At 44.8% G+C, this 21,781-nt stretch overlaps 1 protein-coding gene across 2 annotated transcripts in view; it reads right to left on the bottom strand.

Moving 5' to 3' along the window:
- The window catches only part of tspan9a (tetraspanin 9a), a 386,869-nt gene that overhangs the window by 9,149 nt on the left and 355,939 nt on the right, over positions 1-21,781 (bottom strand). For both annotated transcript variants that reach the window (XM_056281373.1, XM_056281372.1), the window contains 3 exons: positions 19,275-19,376; positions 18,701-18,832; positions 3,752-3,835 (listed from right to left, as the gene is read on the bottom strand). In XM_056281373.1, coding sequence (XP_056137348.1) covers positions 3,752-3,835; positions 18,701-18,832; positions 19,275-19,376 — 318 coding nt within the window. The remainder of the gene's footprint in view (positions 1-3,751; positions 3,836-18,700; positions 18,833-19,274; positions 19,377-21,781) is intronic.

Below are 21,781 nucleotides of genomic sequence, written 5' to 3'. Positions count from 1 at the left end.
ATGTTTGTGGATGGAGGTGGATCTCTGTTTGTCAGAACCAGTGGATGGAACTGGAGCAGGTTTATGATCCTCTCAGGAACACACAGTGATCTGCCTTTGGTCACTATACAACACTGCCTCAAGGGAAAAAGTTCAAGTATCTAGGGGTTTGTTCACAAGTGAGGGTAGGATGGAGTGGGAGATTGACAGGCGGATTGGTGCAGCATCAGCAGTAATGAGGATGTTGTACCGGACCGTTGTGGTGAAGAGGGAGCCGAGCTGGAAGGTAGCTCTCAATTTACCAGTCAATCTTCGTTCCTGTCCTCACCTATGGTCATGAGCTTTGGGTAGTGACCGAAAGGGTGAGATCGCAGATACAAGCGGCTGAAATGAGTTTCCGCCATAGGGTGACTGGGCTCAGCCTTAGACATAGGGTGAGGAGCTCGGACATCTGGAGGGAGCTCGGAGTAGAGCCGCTGCTCCTTTATGTCAAAAGGAGTCAGTTGAGGTGGTTCGGGCATCTGATTAGGATGCCTTCTGGGTGTCTTCCTTTGGAGGTTTTACGGGCACGTCCAACTGGGAGGAGACCTTGGGGTAGACCCAGAACTCGCTGGAGGGACTACATGTCCAATCTGGTCTGGGAACGCCTTGGGATCCCCCAGGAGGAGCTAAAGGGCATTGCTGGGGAGAGGGACGTCTGGAGTGCCCTACTTAGCTTGCTACCACCGCAACCCGACCCCGGAGAAGCGGCTGAAGATGAATGATGAATGAATGAACAACACTGGCTTTCCTGCGTTGAACTTGAATAACAGCCTGACTGCTGGCACTCAAAAGGTGCAAAACTTTTTATTAAACCCAATGACAGGTTTAATTATGAAGCTGCTATCCTGCTCTAGATTAACGACCTGCTGGCGGCAGACGTGATGGCAGCAAATGTGGAGGATATGGAGACGAGCACAAGAAGGGCCACTAAAGCCATGCCAGTAGAAGGCAGAGCATGTTTAATATAAAGGAGGTGACGGATAGATGGAAAGAACAGAAATAAGGCCGAGGTGAGAGCATAAAACTTTGATGTAAGAAGTGCAGCGGGTGAGAGTTAGCATGTTAATAATAAAGTCATATCTCTCAATCTATAATTGATGTCTCGTAGTTTGAACCCCAGGATATATGCAGTTGTGAAAATCGAAAAAAAAAAATCAAAAAATAAATACGAGTATTCTCCTTGTTGGCATTTTAAGGTGAGAGTTGTGAACCCTGGGATATTGATTTTGTAATTTTCACAGTGAATAAACGATACAAGAGTCACAACATGTATTTCTGAAATAAAGTAGGACTGAATCTCAATTTTAAGTTGTAAACCACAGTGATACAATGGCTGACAGCAATGTTGTTTTGCCCTGACCGAGTCTCCTGGATGTGACAGTATATGCAATTCTGATCCTTTATTCAAACAATGATCAATATCACCCAAGTTATTGCCTAAAAAGCACAACAAGCCAAAAGTTCACGTTCCCATGCTGTGCTTTTCTATGCTCGCTATGTATTTGATTGTTGATTATTTCCAACATGTACAGACGCCGTTTCAGATGCACCATGACTACCACCGAGGTGTTGCAGTATTCACAGGCGTTGGACAGCGGCCATTTTAAATTGTTTGAAAAATAGTATTACAGTTGTTAAAATGTTAATTTTGGTGTCAGTCGTTTCTTAACAGACACACTAACACATGTAATGCATTAATATCTCAACTGGGTGTTTATCTTGACAGAATATAGAGTTTAAACACAATGGGTGGTCTTTTTTTTTCTCCCCAATTGTACTTGGCCAACTACCCCACTCTTCTGAGCCATCCCGGTCACTGCTGCACCCCCTATGCCGATCTGGGGAGGGCTGAAGACTACCACATGTCTCCTCCGATACATGTGGAGTCACCAGCTGTGTCTTTTCATTTGACAATGAGGAGTTTCACCAGGGGGACGTAGCGTGTGGGAGGATCATGCTATTCCCCCCAGTCCCCCCCGAACAGACGTCCCGACCGACCACAGGTGGCGTTAGTGCAGCAACCAGGACACATACCCACATCCGGCTTCCCACCCAGAGACACGGCCAATTGTGTCTGTAGGGATGCCCGACCAAGCCGGAGGTAACACGGGGATTCGAACCGGTGATCCTCATGTTGGTAGGCAACAGAATAGACCACCATGCCACCCAGACGCCCCCTGCCCATGGTCATTCTTGTAGTTTTTAAGTTCTGGTCTTTGTTTAGGACTGTTTCAATGGTTGTTTCAGTTCTTTTTTTTACATTTCACGTTTTATAGGCGTTGTTGCGTTTGTTAGATTAGCAATATGTGTTTTCCGTTTCGTTTTTCAGGTAATATTTTCACGTTTTCTATTTTGCTATTCAAGTTCGCCCATGTCTCTCTGAAGTTTAAATTGTTTAAAAATAGTATTACAGTTGTTAAAATATTAATTTTGGTGTCAGTTGTTTCCTAACAGACTCACTAACATATGTAATGCATAAATATCTCAACTGGCTATTTATCTTGACAGAATATAGAGTTTAAACACCGGCGGTCATTTTGACTGCCCATGGTCGTTTTAGGTTGGAGTGAAATCCTGGTCGTTCTAGTGTGAAAACAGCCAAAAAATGTCGGTGGTAACAGTTGGCAAGTCTTTGGCGCTGAGTAATGCAGTGCAGTCTGGGTAACAAAGTCCTTTGGTTTGACATGTAGTGAGGGCTCACTGAAAATGAACCGCTATGGACAGAAACAGAACATGCTGACTTTGAAAGGAAGACAGTGAGTCAGCGAGAGAAGCCGGCGTTGGCATAAAGACCATGCGCACCCGAAGCTTATGACTAAAGAGTCCTGGTGCCAAGAGCTAAACGCCGGCACATCGTGCCAGCGGGTATATGCCCATTTAAACCGCCGGATATATGACAGGCAGCTGGAGAAGTGAGAGGTAAACATCACCAAGTGGAATTCAGACAGGAATGCTACGCAGTCACAAGACAAGACAGGTGACAGCCTGAGAAAAATCCGTAACACAAATTGCCAAAAAAAATAAATCAAAAAACAAAACAAATAAAGGCAGAAGGCCTCAGGACAGAGCAGATCCCGCAGGGCAGAATGACATGACACAAAGCAGAGGAGGGAAAGACATGTAGCTTGAGGGATAGACAGGTGAAGAGAAAGGAGAAGTGGAGCACAAGACAAAAAAAAAAGTGCAACAAGAGAAGAATGGTTTTTATCTCCACCGGCATACAATATTTTCTCCTACTCTATACCTTCCGTCTACATCGAGTATCTCCCCTCCTCTGTCTTCCGAAGGCCTCCGATGTATGACTGCAGGCTGCTAGGCACTGAGCCAGGAGGCTTTGATTCTCCTAGACAGGTTTAGCGTGCAGGCGGCAAGAGGCTTCAATATTTTATTTATTATGTGTGGGCACCCACAACGCCCGCTGAGCACAGCCCTTATTACCGGGCTGTTCTTCACCAGGAGGCGGCACTGACACGGAGGCCACGGACACCCACACGCACATTTATAAACCAGACATGGACACGTGCAGTCATACAATCAGGCGGACCCCGGAGCAAAACACACGCACACAAACACACACACACACACACACACACACACACACACACACACACACACACACACACACACAAAAGGGCTGGTGAGAGAAAATGAATGGGAGGTACAGAAAGAGACTGAAAAAAAGAAAAGATGGACTGATGCGAGGAGAGTATTTCATCCACAAGGTTCTTACCTGCACCACCAAGATGACCATGCCAATGGTTCCCAGAAGGTGCTTGTTGTCATCCAGCCACTCCTCCACCTTTTCAAAACACCCCTGAAAAAAGGGAAGTAGCAGCTTATGAAGATATAACGGGAAAATACCTGCTTTTTGGGGGGGGGATCCCCCCCCCTTTTCTTCCCAATTGAAACCAGCCAATTACCCCACTCTTCCAAGCCGTCCCGGTCGTTGCTCCACCCCCTCTGTTGATCCGGGGAAGGCTGCAGACTACCACATGCCTCCTCCCATACATGTGGAGGAGGCATGTGGTAGTCTGCAGCCGCTTCTTTTCACCTGACAGTGAGGAGTTTCGCCAGGGGGATGTAGCACGTAGGAGGATCATGATATTTCCCCCACTTCCCCCTCCCCCCCGAACAGGCGCCCCAACTGACCAGAGGGGGTGCTAGTGCAGCGACCAGGATACATAGCCACATCCGGCTTCCCACCCGCAGACACAGCCAATTGTGTCTGTAGGGACGCCCGACCAAGCCGGAGGTAACACGGGGATTTGAACCGGTGATCCCCGTGTTGGTAGGCAACGGAATAGACTGCTACACTACCCGGACGCCCCCAAAATGCCTGCTTTTTTGACACGGCATTAAACAAAAAGCACTTTAGTTTCATTGATGAGCACATCAGAAGGGTTTTCCAATCACCTTGTAATGCTCAGTCAGCTGGCTCATGACGTTGCTAGGAAAGTGCATTTTCATGGACCTTTTATGCGTGCACCTTACAGCGAACAGAGCGGCATCCTCACATGAGTGGATATAGGAATGAATCCAATGTGAGAAATCGCACACGTTGGACTGTGTAGAGAGTGTGATGCCCCGGTGAATACATTGCTTATGAAAAAGCAGATAATCGCAAAATACTACTAAGCAATGAATTTTGCATATGGGTCTTGGGTAGCATTAAATATGGATTTCATGGAGAGGGAGGGTAAATACATTAGAACTGAATAATTTAAGTCTTTTATTGTGTGCTGTGAAATGCACTCGCACCTGGGTTCAGTGGAAGGTCAGGGCTACGCTGATGAATAAGAAGTAAAGGTTTATAGCTGCACTTCCTACATGTGACTGACAGGGTGACACACAGGATTTTACATAGCTGTCTTTTCTAGTTTAGATTACACACAGGCTTTCTGTAGTTACATATCCAGCGGATCAAGTGACTGTCTGACTGCTGTCATTTTAGATAAATAGTTTATTGTTTGCATGGAGGATATTGTTTTTTCTGGCCAGAGCAACATATGAAGAGACAGGGCGGATTGAGAAAGACACACAGTGAACTCCAATGTTGTGTGACTGTCATGAACTGAAAGATACGGGGTCATTGTCTTAAGTTTGTAATTGGAAGCAGGTCTGATGACAGATTCTGATGACATATTCTCAGTTGAGTAGCTAACGTTACGAGTTATCTACATAACATTCTGACTGGGGGCTTGACACTGACGTCGTAAAATAGATGCTTCGGCACAAGTTCAACTGAGCTGAAGTTGGCTCGCCTGAATCATGTTTTTATGTAACCAACAACCTAGAAAAGCAAGCTGACACATGAGCTGACACATTAGAAACAGTTAAACACTTATATCAAAAGACTGATTTGTGGGCGTTCAGGTGACGTAATGATCTATTCTGCTGCCTACCAACACGGGGCTCTCTGGTTTGAGTCCCTGTGTTACTTCCGGCTTGGTCGGGCATCCCTACAGACACACTTGGCTGTGTCTGCGGGTGGGGAGCCAGATGTGGGTATGTGTCCCGGTCGCTGCACTAGCGCCTCCTCTGGTCGGTTGGGGTGTCTGTTCAGGGGGGTAGGGGTAACTGGGGGGAATAGCGTGATCCTCCCACGCACTATGTCCCCCTGGTGAAATGCCTCACTGTCAGGTGAAAAGAAGCGGCTGGCGACTCCACATGTATTGGAGGAGGCATGTGGTAGTCTGCAGCCCTCCCCGGATTGACAGAGGAGGTGGAGCAGCAACCGAGATGGCTCAGAAGAGCGGGGTAATTGGCCAGGTACAATTCGGAGAAAAGGGGAAAAAAATCCCTGTCAAAAAGGAAAAAAAGATTGAGTTGTTTGAGCAGGTTAAAGGAAGGTACAATCCATGGGCATCCGGGTAATGTGGCAGTGTATTCCATTGCCTACCAAGATGGGGATTGCCGGATCGATCCCCGTGTTACCTCTGGCTTGATCAGGCGTCCCTACAGATACAATTGGTCGTGTCTGCGGGTGGGAAGCTGGATGTGAGTGTGCCCTGGTTGCTGCACTAGCGCCTCCTCTGGTCGGTCGGGGCACCTGTTCGGGGGGGGGGGACTGGGGGGAATAGCGTGATCCTCCCACATGCTACGTCCTCTTGGATAAAATCTTCACTGTCAGGTGAAAAGAAGCGGCTGGAGACTCCTCATGTATTGGAGACGACATGTGGTAGTCTGCAGCCCTCCCCGGATCGGCAGAGGGGGTGGAACAGCGACCGGGACGGCTCGGAGGAGTGGGGTAATTGGCCAAGTACAATTGGGGAGAGAGAAAAAAAAGGTACAATCCGTAACGGCATGCACCACCACAGCTATGTGGAGGACTGCAACAACACGACGAGAAACACGACATGTCTCACCCCCAGGTCAACACTATGAAACTGTTTGGGAAATGGAGACAACTGAAAGCCTCAGCGGGGATTGAAAGCAATGGTGCATCAGCTGCTTTTCTCATTTGCAAGTAATAAAGTGAACAGACTTTATTGAGTCTGACCAAAACAATGACAGAAGTGAGACAGACAGGCGCTGTCAGTTGTGGATTGTACCTTTAAAGGCGACAGAGTATGTCTTACTTGGATCTATGTCGATGACGTTTCTGTGAAGTCCTATAATATATATACACTGCTCAAAAAAATAAAGGGAACACATAAGCAATGCAATGTAGCTCCAAGTCAATCACACTTTTGAGATATCAACCTGTCCAGTTAGGAAGCAACACTGATTTGTGAATCAATTTCACCTTTTGGTAAATTGTCTAATTTCCACCTGGTGGAAATTAGACAATTTGCAAGACAACCCCTATAAAAGGAATGGATTTGCAGGTGGTGGCCACAGACCATTTGCCTGTCCTCATCTTTTCTGGCCGATCTTTGGTTAGTTTTTCATTTTGCTAGTGCCCTCACCACTAGAGGTGGCATGAGGCGGTATCTGCAACCTACAGAAGTTGCTCAGGAAGTGCAGCTCATCCAGGATGACACATCAATGCGTGCTGTGGCAAGAAGATTTGATGTGTCTCCCAGCAAAGTGTCCAGAGCATGGAGGAGGTACCAGGAGACAGGCCAGTACACCAGGAGACGTGGAGGGGGCCGCAGGAGGACAACAACCCCGCAGCAGGACCGCTATCTTGTCCTTTGTGCAAGGAGGAACAGGAGGAGCACTGCCGGAGCCCTACAAAACGACCTTCAACAGGCCACTAATGTGCAGGTTTCTGCTCAAACAGTGAGAAACAGAATGCATGAGGATGGTATGAGGGCCCGACGTCCACAATTGGGGCCTGTGCTCACAGCCCAACACCGTGCAGCCCGATTGACCTTTGCCAGAGAACATCTTGGTTGGCAGATTCGCCATTGGCGCCCTGTGCTCTTCACAGATGAGAGCAGGTTCACACTGAACACATGTGACAGACGTGAGAGAGTCTGGAGACGCTGTGGAGAACATTCTGCTGCCTGCAACATCCTCCAGCATGACCGGTTTGGCGGTGGGTCAGTGATGGTCTGGGGAGGCATATCCTTGGAGGGCCGCACAGACCTCTACGTGCTAGCCAGAGGTACCATGACTGCCATTAGGTACCGGGATGAGATCCTCAGACCCATTGTCAGACCATATGCTGGTGCAGTGGGCCCTGGGTTCCTGCTCATGCATGACAATGCTCGTCCTCATGTGGCCAGAGTGTGTCAGCAGTTCCTGTATGTCGAGGGCATTGATGCTATGGACTGGCCTGCACGTTCCCCAGACCTGAATCCAATCGAGCACCTCTGGGACATCATGTCTCGTACCATCCGCCAACACGATGTCGCACCACAGACTGTCCAGGAGTTGACAGATGCCCTGATCCAGGTCTGGGAGGAGATCCCTCAGGAGACCATCCGTCATCTCATCAGGAGCATGCCCAGACGTTGTAGGGAGTGCATACAGGCACGTGGAGGCCACACACACTACTGAGCCTCATTTCGAATTGTCTTGAAGAATTTCCACAGAAGTTGGATCAGCCTATGTTCTCATTTTCCACTTTGATTTTGAGTATGATTCTGAATCCAGACCTTAATGGGCTAATGATTTTGATTTCCATTGATCATTCTTATAGTCCATGGGCCAGAGCCCAAAATTTCCTATTTCGGTACACTCAAGGTGGCAAAACTTACTTATAATTTTTGAAAGGATCCATGTCTGTAGATGATATTTTGGTATGATAACCATTCCTGAGTGGCAGCTGTATCACAGTTATCAGCTCATCAAGTTAACCACCCCCTAAAGTAAATTGCATTTTAGACGCTGGTGCATATCCTGGTTTAGCCTCATGGTCAGGACATTTTTCAATGTTCTATAATATTGTCTTTGGTATCATTTTAAAGGGGACCTTCTTAGCTTTCATTCAAGCCCTGTTGTGGATATTTCTCACGAATATAGAGGTCACTTGAGCTCTTCAACCCGTCAATAACACACATCTTTCTGCAATGTTCGCCTAAACTATATACTTTCTTTTAGCCCTGTGGCATCTAGGAATATCAGGGACACAAAACACAAAAACTGGAATACTCACAGGACTGTAAAGATTCAGGAAATGTATAATATACCCATACTATTTCATTGTGTGAGGTGATTGTGAACCTTAAATTAGAAGGGCATTATTACTAAGAAACTAACTAGACCAAAGCCAGTTAGTCCATGGGTCAGACCAGATATCGATATCACCCAAGGTGACACAACTTCACTGGTGCCATTTTATTTGGTACACTAACAGAAGTAAAATAATACATGATAACCTTTCCAAATGAGCACCTATTTCATTTTTCTTTCAGGAAACCTGTTTCTGTGCCTCTCACGATTGTGTATTTGCCCAGATTTTTACAAATATAGCATTTCAACACCCCTGGTACTGATTAGCCTAGCTTAAACTCTGGGACAGTTCTTAGTTGGCCAACAACCAAGGATAACCAGTACTGTGTACTTCCATTCATTGTGCTAAGCTAGGCTAACGCGCAGCCAGATAGCTTTCTACTAAACACATATAGAGGAAACTGGTATCTATCTTCTTGTCTCACTCTGGAGAAGATTGTAAGCTAATTTCCCATAATGTTAGCATGTTCTTTTAATGTATATGTTAATATGATTAGTTAAAGTGGCTACGAGGAACTTTCATCTTGTGTTGATTTTAGCGGCCTCATGTGGACAAAATACAGCTGTTGCATAGCAACTAGGTAATGTATCTATTTGTGGCTATGTAAGATAAATAATGGTAATATGACGCTGGTGAAGCAAAGTAAACTTTGTTTTAGTAGTGTTCATACACCTAAGTTACATGTATTTGTTTGTATGTGGCAGGTGAAAACTGACTGAATATGGCCACTGGTGAACAAGCAAGTTTTTACCCAATACCAAAGCGCCCACGGGTGGAGTGCATTATCCACTGTTCTGATGATACAGATAAGCTGGTTTCACTACAAACTGTCGACTCATGGAGAACTCTGCTCAGGGCAGCTCTGAAATCATGCACCAGTTTTGAAACTGGCAAAAGACATTCCTTAGGGACAGATTCCAGCAATCTACTACCGCAGAAAGTGTCTCAGTATCTTCACTATGAAGCAAATTCTTGATGGCCTCCTTGCAAAAGAAAAGAAAAGTTGTGTCTCTGCTGAAGAGAAACAATCTAAGAGAGTAGCTTGACATGCTCCAAGTACATCTAGGACTTATGATGCAGAGTGCATATTTTGTCAGAAAAACAGCAAATATTCCAAGAGACAGAATACGAGAGAAGTACTGGTGCAGTGTCGAGAACTGCGAGCTGATGCAAAGATCAGGAGTGCAGCCACAAAGAAAAGGGACAGCAGAATCCTTGCCATTGTGAGTAGAGACCTTGTAGCAGCTGAAGGGCACTACCACAGGTCATGCTATAGACTTTACACCAAAGAAGAGGTTTCCAAAGGAGAGGTTGCCAGCAATGAAGATGATGATGCTGCAGCCCAGTATGAAGCTGCTGTGAATAAGGCATACAATGAGCTGTTCCTCTTCATCAGGATGGAGCTTTTTGGCAATCCTCAAGTGATGACAATGACTGATCTCTCTTCTAGACTGGTAGCTTCAATGAACTCCCAAGGCATTGCCCAAGTCAAGGAATCAACCAAGAAGCACATAAGGCGAAACCTGGAGAGTGAGTTTGCTGGAGCCTTGCAGATATTCCCTGATGAGAAAGGAAAATTCCTCCTCTATCCCGATAACTTGTCCATGAGGGAACTTGCCAAAGAAAATCAAGTCTCTCAAAAGGGAGCTGCAGACCCTGAAAAGTGTCAGTGCACAAGATGTTATAGCCAAAGCAGCCATCAAATTGAGAGCAGACATTAAAAGTCAAGATGTTCCTCAAACCTGGCCGCCTGAAGTCAAACCAGAAGCAGAATGTCCTACCATTCCAGAGTCGCTCATTATCTTCCTGTACTCTCTACTCACAGGCTCAAATGATCCTGATCATGCATCCCAGAGAGTGCAGTGCCTTCTGCAGTCATTTGGCCATGACATAGTATATGCAGTGACATGTGGAAATACCAAGCCTTCCAAGCACATTGTTCTGCCATTCAGTGTCAAATCGTTGACAGGAAATGTAGAGTTGATAAACATCCTCAACCGACTTGGTCAGTGTGTCCTATTCACAGATGGAAGAGATCAACACTGCCCTGTGTCTCCAGAAACTCTCATCATCAGGGAGTGGCATTGCCCTTCCAGCTAACATCCATCCTGGCATATTCACAACTTTAGCCTGGGACAATATCGACCGTCTTGAAGAAACTGTCAGTGGTGAGGGAACATCTCACAGAGTCAATGGGATTGCTGTGCAAGCAAAGCCAGTCAACCCACTTCCTGTCCAACCCATGCCCACTGTTCCCAAAACAAAGAAGAGAAGCATTGATGGACCCCCACCAATGTTACCAACTTACAATGCTGGACAACGGGTAGGGCCACCACAAAGCAAAAAGTCAGATGCCGATACTGCAGCCAATACTAAGCTTGCCAGAGAGAAAAACCTTCTTTGGGTCCTAGCACGCATGTCACAACAAGAAGAACAGTCAGTCAGCAGCTGGACAGGCTTCAACATCCTGACTCGAGGAGAGATGACGGTCATCCCCGACAATATAGGCTATCTGCCTACCATCAATGCTCCAGCGACACAAATGTCTACTGTCAACGAGGTGCTTAACCAGTCACTGAGCATCATGCAGTGCTTAGGCCTGAGGAAGATTGTCTGTGTCTTTGACCAAGCCCTGTATGCGAAGGCTGTCGAGATCACATGGAAACACCATGACAAGTTCCATGATATCATCGTTAGGCTTGGGGTATTCCACACCATCTGCACACTGCTGGCAATAATAGGAAAGCGTTTCCAAGATGCTGGACTCAAAGACCTCTGCATTGAGTCTGGCATGATTGCAGAAGGCTCAATTGCTGGTGTTATGGATGGCCGCAAGTACAACAGGGCAGTGCGACTACACAAGCTCCTGTATGAGGCTCTCATGCGACTGACCTTGAATGGTTTCCTGTCCTGGTTGGAAGAAACTCACAGGAATGACATGGTTCACCTGAATGAGACACTGAAGACCATTGACAGCCTTGGGAAAGAAGTCTCACAACATGCTTTGAAGGAGGTCCTCGAGAACAGCTCTTGTACACGCATCATGGATCTATTTGAAGTCTACCGTGAGTTCCTTAGAGGTGGAAACGGCAGCCTCTCGAACTTCTGGATGTCCTATTTGGACATGGTTGAAATCTTGTTGGGGCTCATCCGAGCATCCAGAGAGGGAGACTGGATGCTACACTTGGCTAGCATTCGAGCAATGATCCCATGGTGCTTTGCTTATGACAGGATGAATTATGCACGCTAACTCCCCTACTACTACGCCCAGATGTCTGAGCTGCCCATCACACACCCAGATGTGTACACAGAATTCATGGAAGGAGGCTTCTCAGTCCAACTGGGCTCCACCAATCCCTTTGGCCGAATCCCTGTTGACCAAGCTATAGAAGAAACGGTGAACAAAGACACCCAAACAGCTGGAGGGACAAAGGGATTCAGCTTGAAGCCAGGAGCTGTGACCAAATATTATCTCACAGCTGAGTATAGAAGCATGTACCTCAGACAGCTGAGAGACCTGACAGGTCAAGGCAGGTGCAAATGGTCTCATCCAGATCCACAGAGTCCAAGGATCAAGAGAGATGAAGCAGATGTCCAGTCTCTCATGGACCTTATGGAGAATAACTGGCTCAATCCTATGTCCCCTGATGAGATTGATTTGGTTAGCCTCTCCACTGGCAACATGGCTCCACCTGATGTGACCATAGATCTCTTGAGAGCTCTTGAGAAAGGAGAAGAGGCCTACCAAGCATTCCAGCAAACAAGGCTAGATGCAGACCCACCACCTGTGAAATTCCACGACAAGATGACCAAGCAAAGTCTGAAAACATTCTCCAATGTCAGCACAAAACAAGCTCATGGAAAGAAAGCACAGGATGTGGTTCTGAAGGCAGATAGAAACCTTTTCAGTCACATGATCCTGGTGGCTGAAAGCAGGAAGGTGAATCTGAAGGATGTCCTTGCCTACCCATTGGGCCCACTACCATGGGCACTGGCAAATGCTGATGGGTCCTTACGAAAAACAAACAAGGCTGCACTTGCCAGAGAGCTTGAAAAGAATGTATCTCCTGCAGAAGACATCCCAATCCCATCTACTTCCATCATTGATGGGATGAGCCTGGTCCAAAAAATGAATGGCAACAACAAAACCTTTGCACAGGTGGCAGAGTCAGCCTTGACCCAGGTCCTCCATGAGGGAGCACAGAGTGGGAGGATTGATGTTGTTTTTGATGTCTATCACCAGACTTCGATCAAAGATGCTGAACGACTGAACCGGGGTGGAGACATCACTCTCCAGTACAAGAATCTTGCAGGGGGACACCACGTCCAGCAGTGGAGAAAATTTCTGTGCAGTTCCTCCAACAAGACCAGTCTCATCAAGTTTCTGGTGGAAGAGTGGAAACTCCCACGATACAGAGCTATGCTGCATGGCAAGGTGTTGTACATGACCTGTGAGGAAACCTGCTACAAGTTGACAGAAGATGGGTGTGAGGAAGCAGCAGAACTGCACTCCACACATGAAGAAGCTGACACCCGTCTGCTCCTGCATGCATTGCATGCAGCAAATGCGGGCTCAAAGTCAGTTATCATCACAGCTGAGGACACTGATGTCATGGTGCTTTGTCTTGGCTTCCAGAAGGACATCACCTGTCCCATCTACCAGGAGTGTGGGACTCAGAACTGCACACGGTTTGTCGACATCACCAAACTGGCAAGTTCACTTGGAGACAGCATCTGTGACAGCCTAATTGGCTTACATGCCTTCACAGGCTGCGACACTGTCAGTGCATTCGCTGGTCGAGGGAAGCTGAATGCCCTGAAGATAGTGAGAAAGCACACTTCCTGCCAAGAGACTTTTAGTCAACTGGGACAGACATGGAATGTGAGTGATGAGCTGTTCCAGAAAATTGAGCAGTTCACCTGTCGGATGTATGTTGCTAATAGCAGCACTGCTGAGGTGAACAAACTGCGTTACCAGCTCTTCTGCACCAAAAGGGGAGAGGTTGAGTCCAGCCAGCTGCCACCATGTAGAGACTGTCTCTTTATGCATGTTCAACGAGCCAACTATCAGGCAGCAATATGGAAGTGCTGTCTGCAGGCTAACCCTGTGGTGCCAAGCCCTACTGAGTATGGATGGACAGACGATGAAGGCAAGCTGGCCATTTACTGGATGCGCTCCCCACCTGCACCAGATGTGGTCTTGGAAATGCTAACATGCAAGTGTGTGCATTCATGCAAAATGCCAAGCTGCATGTGCCTGTCAAATGGACTTCCATGCACAGACATGTGCAGGTTACAGACCTGCAGTAACCAAAAACAGCAGGATGGTCCAGAACTGGACTTTGAACTTGGGGAGTCAGATGATGAGAGAAACGAGCAGTTTGATGAATGACAGTGTGATGATTCTGATGGTATTACTGTGGTAGTAGTCTATTGATGCACAGGATGTTGATTCTGGACTTGGTTACCCAGAGCTTGATAACAATAATGTAACCATATTCACATATACCCATTACCCTACCCATTACCATTACATATACCCACTAATGACATGGGATTACATGTATCATTGACTAAGTATATGTAAATGTCAATGTTGTTTAAAATATTAAAATAGTTCATTACCTCACTATGGTATTCCTTTTTATCATGTATTTTGATTGTGTATTTAAACAAATGTATAGAGACCAGTTTGTGACCTAACTGGCTTTGGTCTAGTTCTCATTTAAGGCTCACAATCACCTCACACAATGAAATAGTATGGGTATATTATACATTTTCTGAATCTTTACAGTCCTGTGAGTATTCCAGTTTTTGTGTTTTGTGTCCCTGATATTCCTAGATGCCACAGGGCTAAAAGAAAGTATATAGTTTAGGCGAAAATTGCAGAAAGATGTGTGTTATTGACGGGTTGAAGAGCTCAAGTGACCTCTATATTTGTGAGAAATATCCACAACAGGGCTTGAATGAAAGCTAAGAAGGTCCCCTTTAAAATGATACCAAAGACAATATTATAGAACATTGAAAAATGTCCTGACCATGAGGCTAAACCAGGATATACACCAGCGTCTAAAATGCAATTTAGTTTAGCGGGTGGTTAACTTGATGAGCTGATAACTGTGATACAGCTGCCACTCAGGAATGGTTATCATACCAAAATATCATCTACAGACATGGATCCTTTCAAAAATTATAAGTAAGTTTTGCCACCTTGAGTGTACCGAAATATCATCTGGCCCATGGACTATTAGGTTATTTTGCTCTAAACACATTCCTCTGTCTAATAAATAAAGATTTTCAGCTGACATATTTAATTCATCGAGGTCTATATTGCGTTTTTAGGTGTTCCCTTTATTTTTTTGAGCAGTGCATATACTAGAAGAACCCCGCTACAACGTAGCGGTTTGGTTATCCACCCGTCTAAATCTCCCTCCTCTTCATCCTGCCAGCTAACCGCCTTACCCCTGCCCCTAAACCCCCCCCCACTCCAACTCCCTCCCCCCAAATGCTCAGAATCATCTGAAATGCCGAGAAAAGTGGTTTTTAGCCATTTTTAGAAAATGCATAATTATGCATAATTATTATAATTATATTAATGTTCTGCTATTATTCTGGTCCTCTCTGGAACAATACCTACCACCTCCAAAAAAAATTGGGATCATAAGCGCATTTTTGCAAAAATGCATATATTTTGCATAATGCCAAAACATTTCTGTCCCAGAATTTTTTTTATATAGGTGAAAAAAATCAAAGATGCTCAGAATCATCTGAAATGCCGAGAAAAGTATTTTTTAGCCATTTTTAGAAAAATGCATATTTTGCATATTTATGCATAATTATGCATAATTTTAATTTTCCGGGATTTTCCCCTTACTCTCTGAGACAATACCTACCACCTCCAAAAAGAATTAGGATCATAAATGCTTTAATTTTCGGTCCTGCTATCTACACTAACACACACACACACTAACACCACACACACACACATTCCGAAAATATAGGAGTAGATTATAGGACATAAGAAACATGATATATACAAATGTGAATAGAAATATAAACATATTTTGCTAAATTTTTTCACCTGTGAGGATCATAATGTTGATGTAGAAAAGAAAAAAGCAAAATATGCAATATCAAACAACAACATACAAACTTAGACTCACTTGCAAACATTTTTGGAGGCGTTGCAATGCTGCCTCCCCCATATCTACATAGACAGTACCGCTAATCAGGACACTATGGGCCTATTTTCATACAGGCACGTGGTGCAAAATGTGGCTTTGTGCCACCGGCAAAGTGGCGTTTTGCTGAGCCAGAGTCAAGTTTTCTCTGCATGTTGCGCTCGTTGGTAATTTGGTGACTTATCATGTGCTGAGGTGGGAATTGAGGTGCAGTAGGAGGTGTGACATGGAAAATCCAGCAGCTTTCTGCAATTCTGGTGCATCAACAGACCATTGCGCAGGGCACAGCCAATTTTTCTGCCATTTTTCACCAATTTAGTTGATGGAGGCACACCCAAATAGGACTCCATATCGCCATACAGACAAAGGTTCCTACTTCCTAAAACGCTTAAAATGCAGCATAAACAAAACGTCTGCTAAAGTGGACCTTTTCTGCATCAATATTTATGGCCTGCCGGAGGGGAGAGGTGTAACGCGATGGTGTAATGGGTGATCTGGGTCATGGGTTATTTTGAGTTCTCTGCCTGTTGATGAGGTGTGGTAAGCTGGAAGTATGTATGTGTGATTTTGAGGTGTTTGTTGCTGATTGCGAGCAAGGTGAAAGAACAGATGGTGTTATACAGGAGAGTCAGCTCTATGAATCTGCGATGTGAGAGGAGGAGAAGCTGAGGTGGGAACAGACTCAAGTTTTGGTTTAATATAGCTGTAATACCATTTCAGAGTGACTGACAAACCAAATGCCAGACTTGGAATGGAAACAGAGTATGTATCATTTCACAAAATGGCATTTTGGGAAACAGACAGGGAGGGTTTGGATTAGGTCTGGGTACTGGCAAGGACCTCATGATATGATACATATCACGATACATGGGCCACGATACAATACATATCAAGATACATGGTCACGATACAATACGTATCACGATACTTGGTCACGATACAATACGTATCACGATACATGGGTCATGATACAATACGTATCATGATACATGGTCACAGTATCAGCATATATGGTCATGATACAATCCATATCACGATACATGGGTCATGATACAATATGTATCACAATACAAGGGTCACAATACAATACATATCATGACACATGGGTCATGATACAATACGTATCACGATACATTGTGATATGATACATATTGCAATACATTGCAATACACTACTACATAATTTACTGAAAATATAGCTGAAAATACAACTTGCTGTGTACCACTTGGGTAGTCTAATATTTACATCACATTATATCTTGATAACTCAGCGGACAAACGGAGTCAAAACTTTTTAATTCAAAATTTCCATTCTAATTTGTTAGAGCAGTATTCGCGTGGCACAGTGCAAACTGTGTCACTGAACTGAAATGTAGATGCCTTAACATCATATGAAAATAAAGTATGCAGATTAAGTAATCTTATTGTGTCACTGAACACACTGAACTGAAATCTGTTTAAAACATGAATACATTTTTTTAATGCATCGATAAGAGGGGGGCTGGACAATCGATAAAATATTGTGAAAAAATATTGCCATACTGAGATATATCGATTTTTTGTGTAGCTGTAGTTTGGATGTGAGCAGAATTCAAATAAAAGGGATACCATTGAAGCTTCTTTAAACCCTTTCAAAAGAAAATCATGAAGTCCTGGCTGAAAGACAATACAGTGACAGTAGTTACGTAGAAAACAGCTATATGTTCAAGCACAACTCCAAAGCTGTTAATTTTTTGGAGCTGAACGTTCTTTCTGGCAGTCAGGGAGACATGACGACTATAAGGAACTGTTTTTACATTAAAAAAAAAATCTCCACATTGCTATCTGGTCTGAAGAAAAGACAGGAGGTGCAGCTGGGGGGGGGGCAGAGTTGAAGAGGCTAAGATTTTCACTGGGAGTGACGAAGAAGGACAGGATTAGGAATGATTATATTATAGGGACCGCTCAAGTTGGACGGTTTGGAGACAAAGCAAGAGAGGTGAGATTGAGATGGTTTGGACATGTGTGGAGGAGAGATGCTGGGTATATTGGGGGAAGGATGCTGAATATAGGACTGCCAGGTAAGAGGAATAGAAGAAGGCCGAAGAGGAGGTTTATGAATGTGGTGAGGGAGGACATGCAGGTGGCTGGTGTAACAGAGGAAGATGCAGAGGACAGGAAGAGATGGAAACGGATGATCCGCTGTGGCGCCCCCTAACGGGAGCCGCCGAAAGTAGTGGTAGTACAGGGTTCCCACTCTTTCAAAGAAATAAATTTCCAGGATTTTTCAAGGACATATTCAATGACTTACATACATATTTGCTGTTGCTCACAGGTCAACTAAGAGTGATGTTGTACATGTAAAAACATGGACATGCTAACAACAGGCTAACAATGCACAAAAAGTGTTGATGTCGCATAAACACTGTCTTAATTAAAGCCTTGTTTGGCATGTTTAATGCCAGTTTTGCCTTCCAAACACAGGTGGCGCTGCAGCTCAGGAAAACATTTGAAAATTTAATCTCAGATGCACTTTATAACATTACAGCTTTATAACTGTATCATTTCATATTTTTCCAGGATCTCGTGACTATTTCCAGGACATTTTATAAGTTTTTGAATTTTCCAGGTGTTTCCATGACTGGAAAACTAGTTCTACATTTCCAGGATTTCCAGGTTTTCCAGGAGGCGTGGGAACCCTTTAGTAGTAGCTATCTGACCAGAATCTGATTTTTTTGGCCCAGAATGTCTCCACATACGAGGATTTTGAATCGGTTCACCTCAAATAGATCACAATATACAATTTACAATACACAATATAGACAACATACAAATGCGATTTAGTATCGCGCAGCAACGTCTTGACAGACTGGTGGGTCGGCCATTGACTGACTCACCCTGTTCCAGAACATGTTGGTGGTGTTACGGCCGCACTCTTGGTAATGCTCCTGACAGCAGCGGTCGGGAACCACCTTCTCCTTTAGAGCCTCATGCCAGTCAGTGTACGCAGTCACACCACAGCACTTCCACTGTTTGAGACACACACACACACACACACATACACATACACATAATTAGTTAATACTTCCGGATGGCATGTTATGCAGGCCTTCAAACTTTAATGAACGCATTTATATGTATTTCAACTGGAATTTCATCCTGGAAGTTTACAATAACCGACAAGACCGGTGTTGGACTCTGAATGTCCCATTATTGTGACAGCTACAAGAACATTTTTTTAAATAATAATGAGAATTAAAGTAAAACTCATCAGAGCATATTACAGCAAGACAAATGCTCTCATGTTTCTTCTCTTGGACGTACAGTAATGTGAGGTGAAATGAAGTACACAAAGTTTCTGCTTTTAGCCCATGTGTGCTTGTTATGTCTGACGCTATACATTATGAGTGTGTATGTGTGAGTGAGTATGTGTGTGTGTGTGTGTGTGTATGTCTCTGCAGGCATCTTCACCTCTGCCTGGATGATGTTCCAAGCATTTCGTAAGCCTATGTTGTTATCTGTGTTGTAGAGTGCCAACCCATCCTTCAGATCCTGCTTAGCGTTTTCGCTCACCTAGGAAAAAAAAAAAGAAAAGAAAAGAAAAAAAGCAACAAGCTTGGTTAGAGACCTTTTTCTCCTCCCCCCCTTTTCTCCCCAATCATACCCGGCCAATTACCCCACTCTTCCAAGCTGTCCTGGTTTTTGCTCCACCCCCTCTACCGATCTGGGGAGGGCTGCAGACTACCATATGCCTCCTCTGATACATGTGGAGTCGCCAGCCGCTTCTTTTCACCTGACAGTGAGGAGTTTCACCAGGGGGACGTAGTGCATGGGAGGATCACGCTATTCCCCCCCAGTCCCCCCAGGAGACGCTAGTGCAGCGACCAGGACACATACCCACATCCAGCTTCCCACCCGCAGACACGGCCTATTATGTCTGCCCGACCAAGCCGGAGGTAACACGGGGATTCGAACCGGCGATCCCCATCTTGGTAGGCAATGGACTAGACCGCTACACTACCCAGACGCCCCGTTAGAGACCTTTTTTAAGGGGGCTTGTGTTTTGAATCGTGTAACTGACCATAACATTCAGTATTTCCACCATGTTGGAATGAACAGTTGAACTTTTTCAGGAGTGGGTTTTTGCCAAGAGGGTTTTGGTGGGATAAAAAGAGACGGCAGTTGATACAGGCTGACTTTTACTCGACAGCTCAAAAAAGGCTGTGCGATAGCAGCACTGACATACGTGTGATAAGCGTAGATTTGACAGGTGTAATTTGTGGTGTTTTGCTCACAGAGTGTAAAACATGCCCTTTAACAAAGCCAGCTACCGTTTTCCTTCTGACTGGACCAACAATGCCATGATGGCTGGTCATGTGACATAAGGAATATTTCCATTCTTTCCATGCTCTATTAATCATTTCTGTTGAATATATATATATATATATATATATATATATATATACATATATACTCTATGAGCAGCAATTACTGCCACCTGACATACAATTTTAATTGCACAGTTCAAATTGAGATCATATTTTGCAACTTGAAGGAAAATGTAATAGGTTTTAATCAAATGTGTTACTCAAGGCATAAACTGACTTCATGGATTTATTGCTGAAGAGATGTTCTACTGAATTTTTGCTTGTTTTTTTTTCTCAAGTTCCAAAATATGTATCATATAACAAAATGTTAATGATAAAACTTTACGTAAAAGTGTATTAATTTTGGATATCCGGCGTGAAATTAAGGGTTCAAAATCAAATGCAGTGGAAACCAAAATTTACTTTCAAACGTTACTTTTTTTTGTGGATTTGTTTTCCCCCCTTTTCTCCCCAATTGCACCCGTCCAATTATCCCACTCTTCCGAGCTGTCCCGGTCACTCCACCCCTTCTGCCGATCCGGGGAGGGCTGCAGACTACCACATGCCTCCTGTGATACATGTGGAGTCACCAGCCGCTTCTTTTCACCTGACAGTGAGGAGTTTCACCAGGGGGATGTGGCGTGTGGGAGGATCACGCTATTCCCTCCCCCCCCGAACAGGCGCCCCGACCGACCAGAGGAGGTGCTAGAGCAGCAACCAGGACACGTACCCACATGTGGCTTCCCACCCACAGACACGGCCAATTGTGTCTGTAGGGATGCCTGACAAAGCCGGAGACAACACAGGGATTCGAACCGGCGATCCCCATGTTGGTAGGCAACGGAATAGACTCCCACGCCACCTGGACGCCCCCTTTCAAACATTACTTTAAGGGTTTCAAATGTGAATATCCCGCAATCTGCAATACAGTAAATCAGTTTTAGCATTTCTTCTTCAATTCAACTTCAGGTGCTGCAAATTCCTGCCCAGAATATGCATCCAGCGCTTCAGCTCTGACAGCTCGCCGTGCCCATCGGACTCAACTGCCAGCCCAGATTGAGGGGCGCTTCAGAGACGGGGTAATTATACTGAAAAAAAAAACTCTCAGTGCCAAAGTCAAAGCGCTCACATATAAAGGATACACATTATTTCAGCAGTAAGAAGGGGGATGTACCGGCATTCATATTTGGAGCTTAAGGCATCAGATCCGTGCCTGGGAAAGCTTCAGCCTGCAGAATAACAGATGCTGTCTCTCTCTCTGATAAAACACCGTCTCTATTGATGCCTGATGGAAGAAGGCGCTGTTGGCTCATCTAACTTTTGGCTGAATATTGTTGTCAGAGTGCTCAGTAAACCACGAGATTTGAAATAAATAAATGAATGAAATTAAAAGTTCAGCATATCCAGGGAACTGAGAGAACACTGCGCACTCTTGAAAAAAAACCACATTTCACTCGACTAACAACCTTGAGACTTGAACAAACCCCCTTTATTTGCAGGCGGTATATGTGAGTAAAGCACAAGTGGAACACTACTTTGACCAAATGAAAGAAAAAAAAAAAAAGAAAAAAAGATGAAGCTTTCAGTTTAGACACAACGGCAATTCTATAG

The sequence above is a fragment of the Lampris incognitus genome, chromosome 6 (assembly GCF_029633865.1).
Source record: "Lampris incognitus isolate fLamInc1 chromosome 6, fLamInc1.hap2, whole genome shotgun sequence".
Lineage (NCBI taxonomy): Eukaryota > Metazoa > Chordata > Actinopteri > Lampriformes > Lampridae > Lampris > Lampris incognitus.
This window is presented reverse-complemented; position numbering and strand designations above follow the sequence as displayed.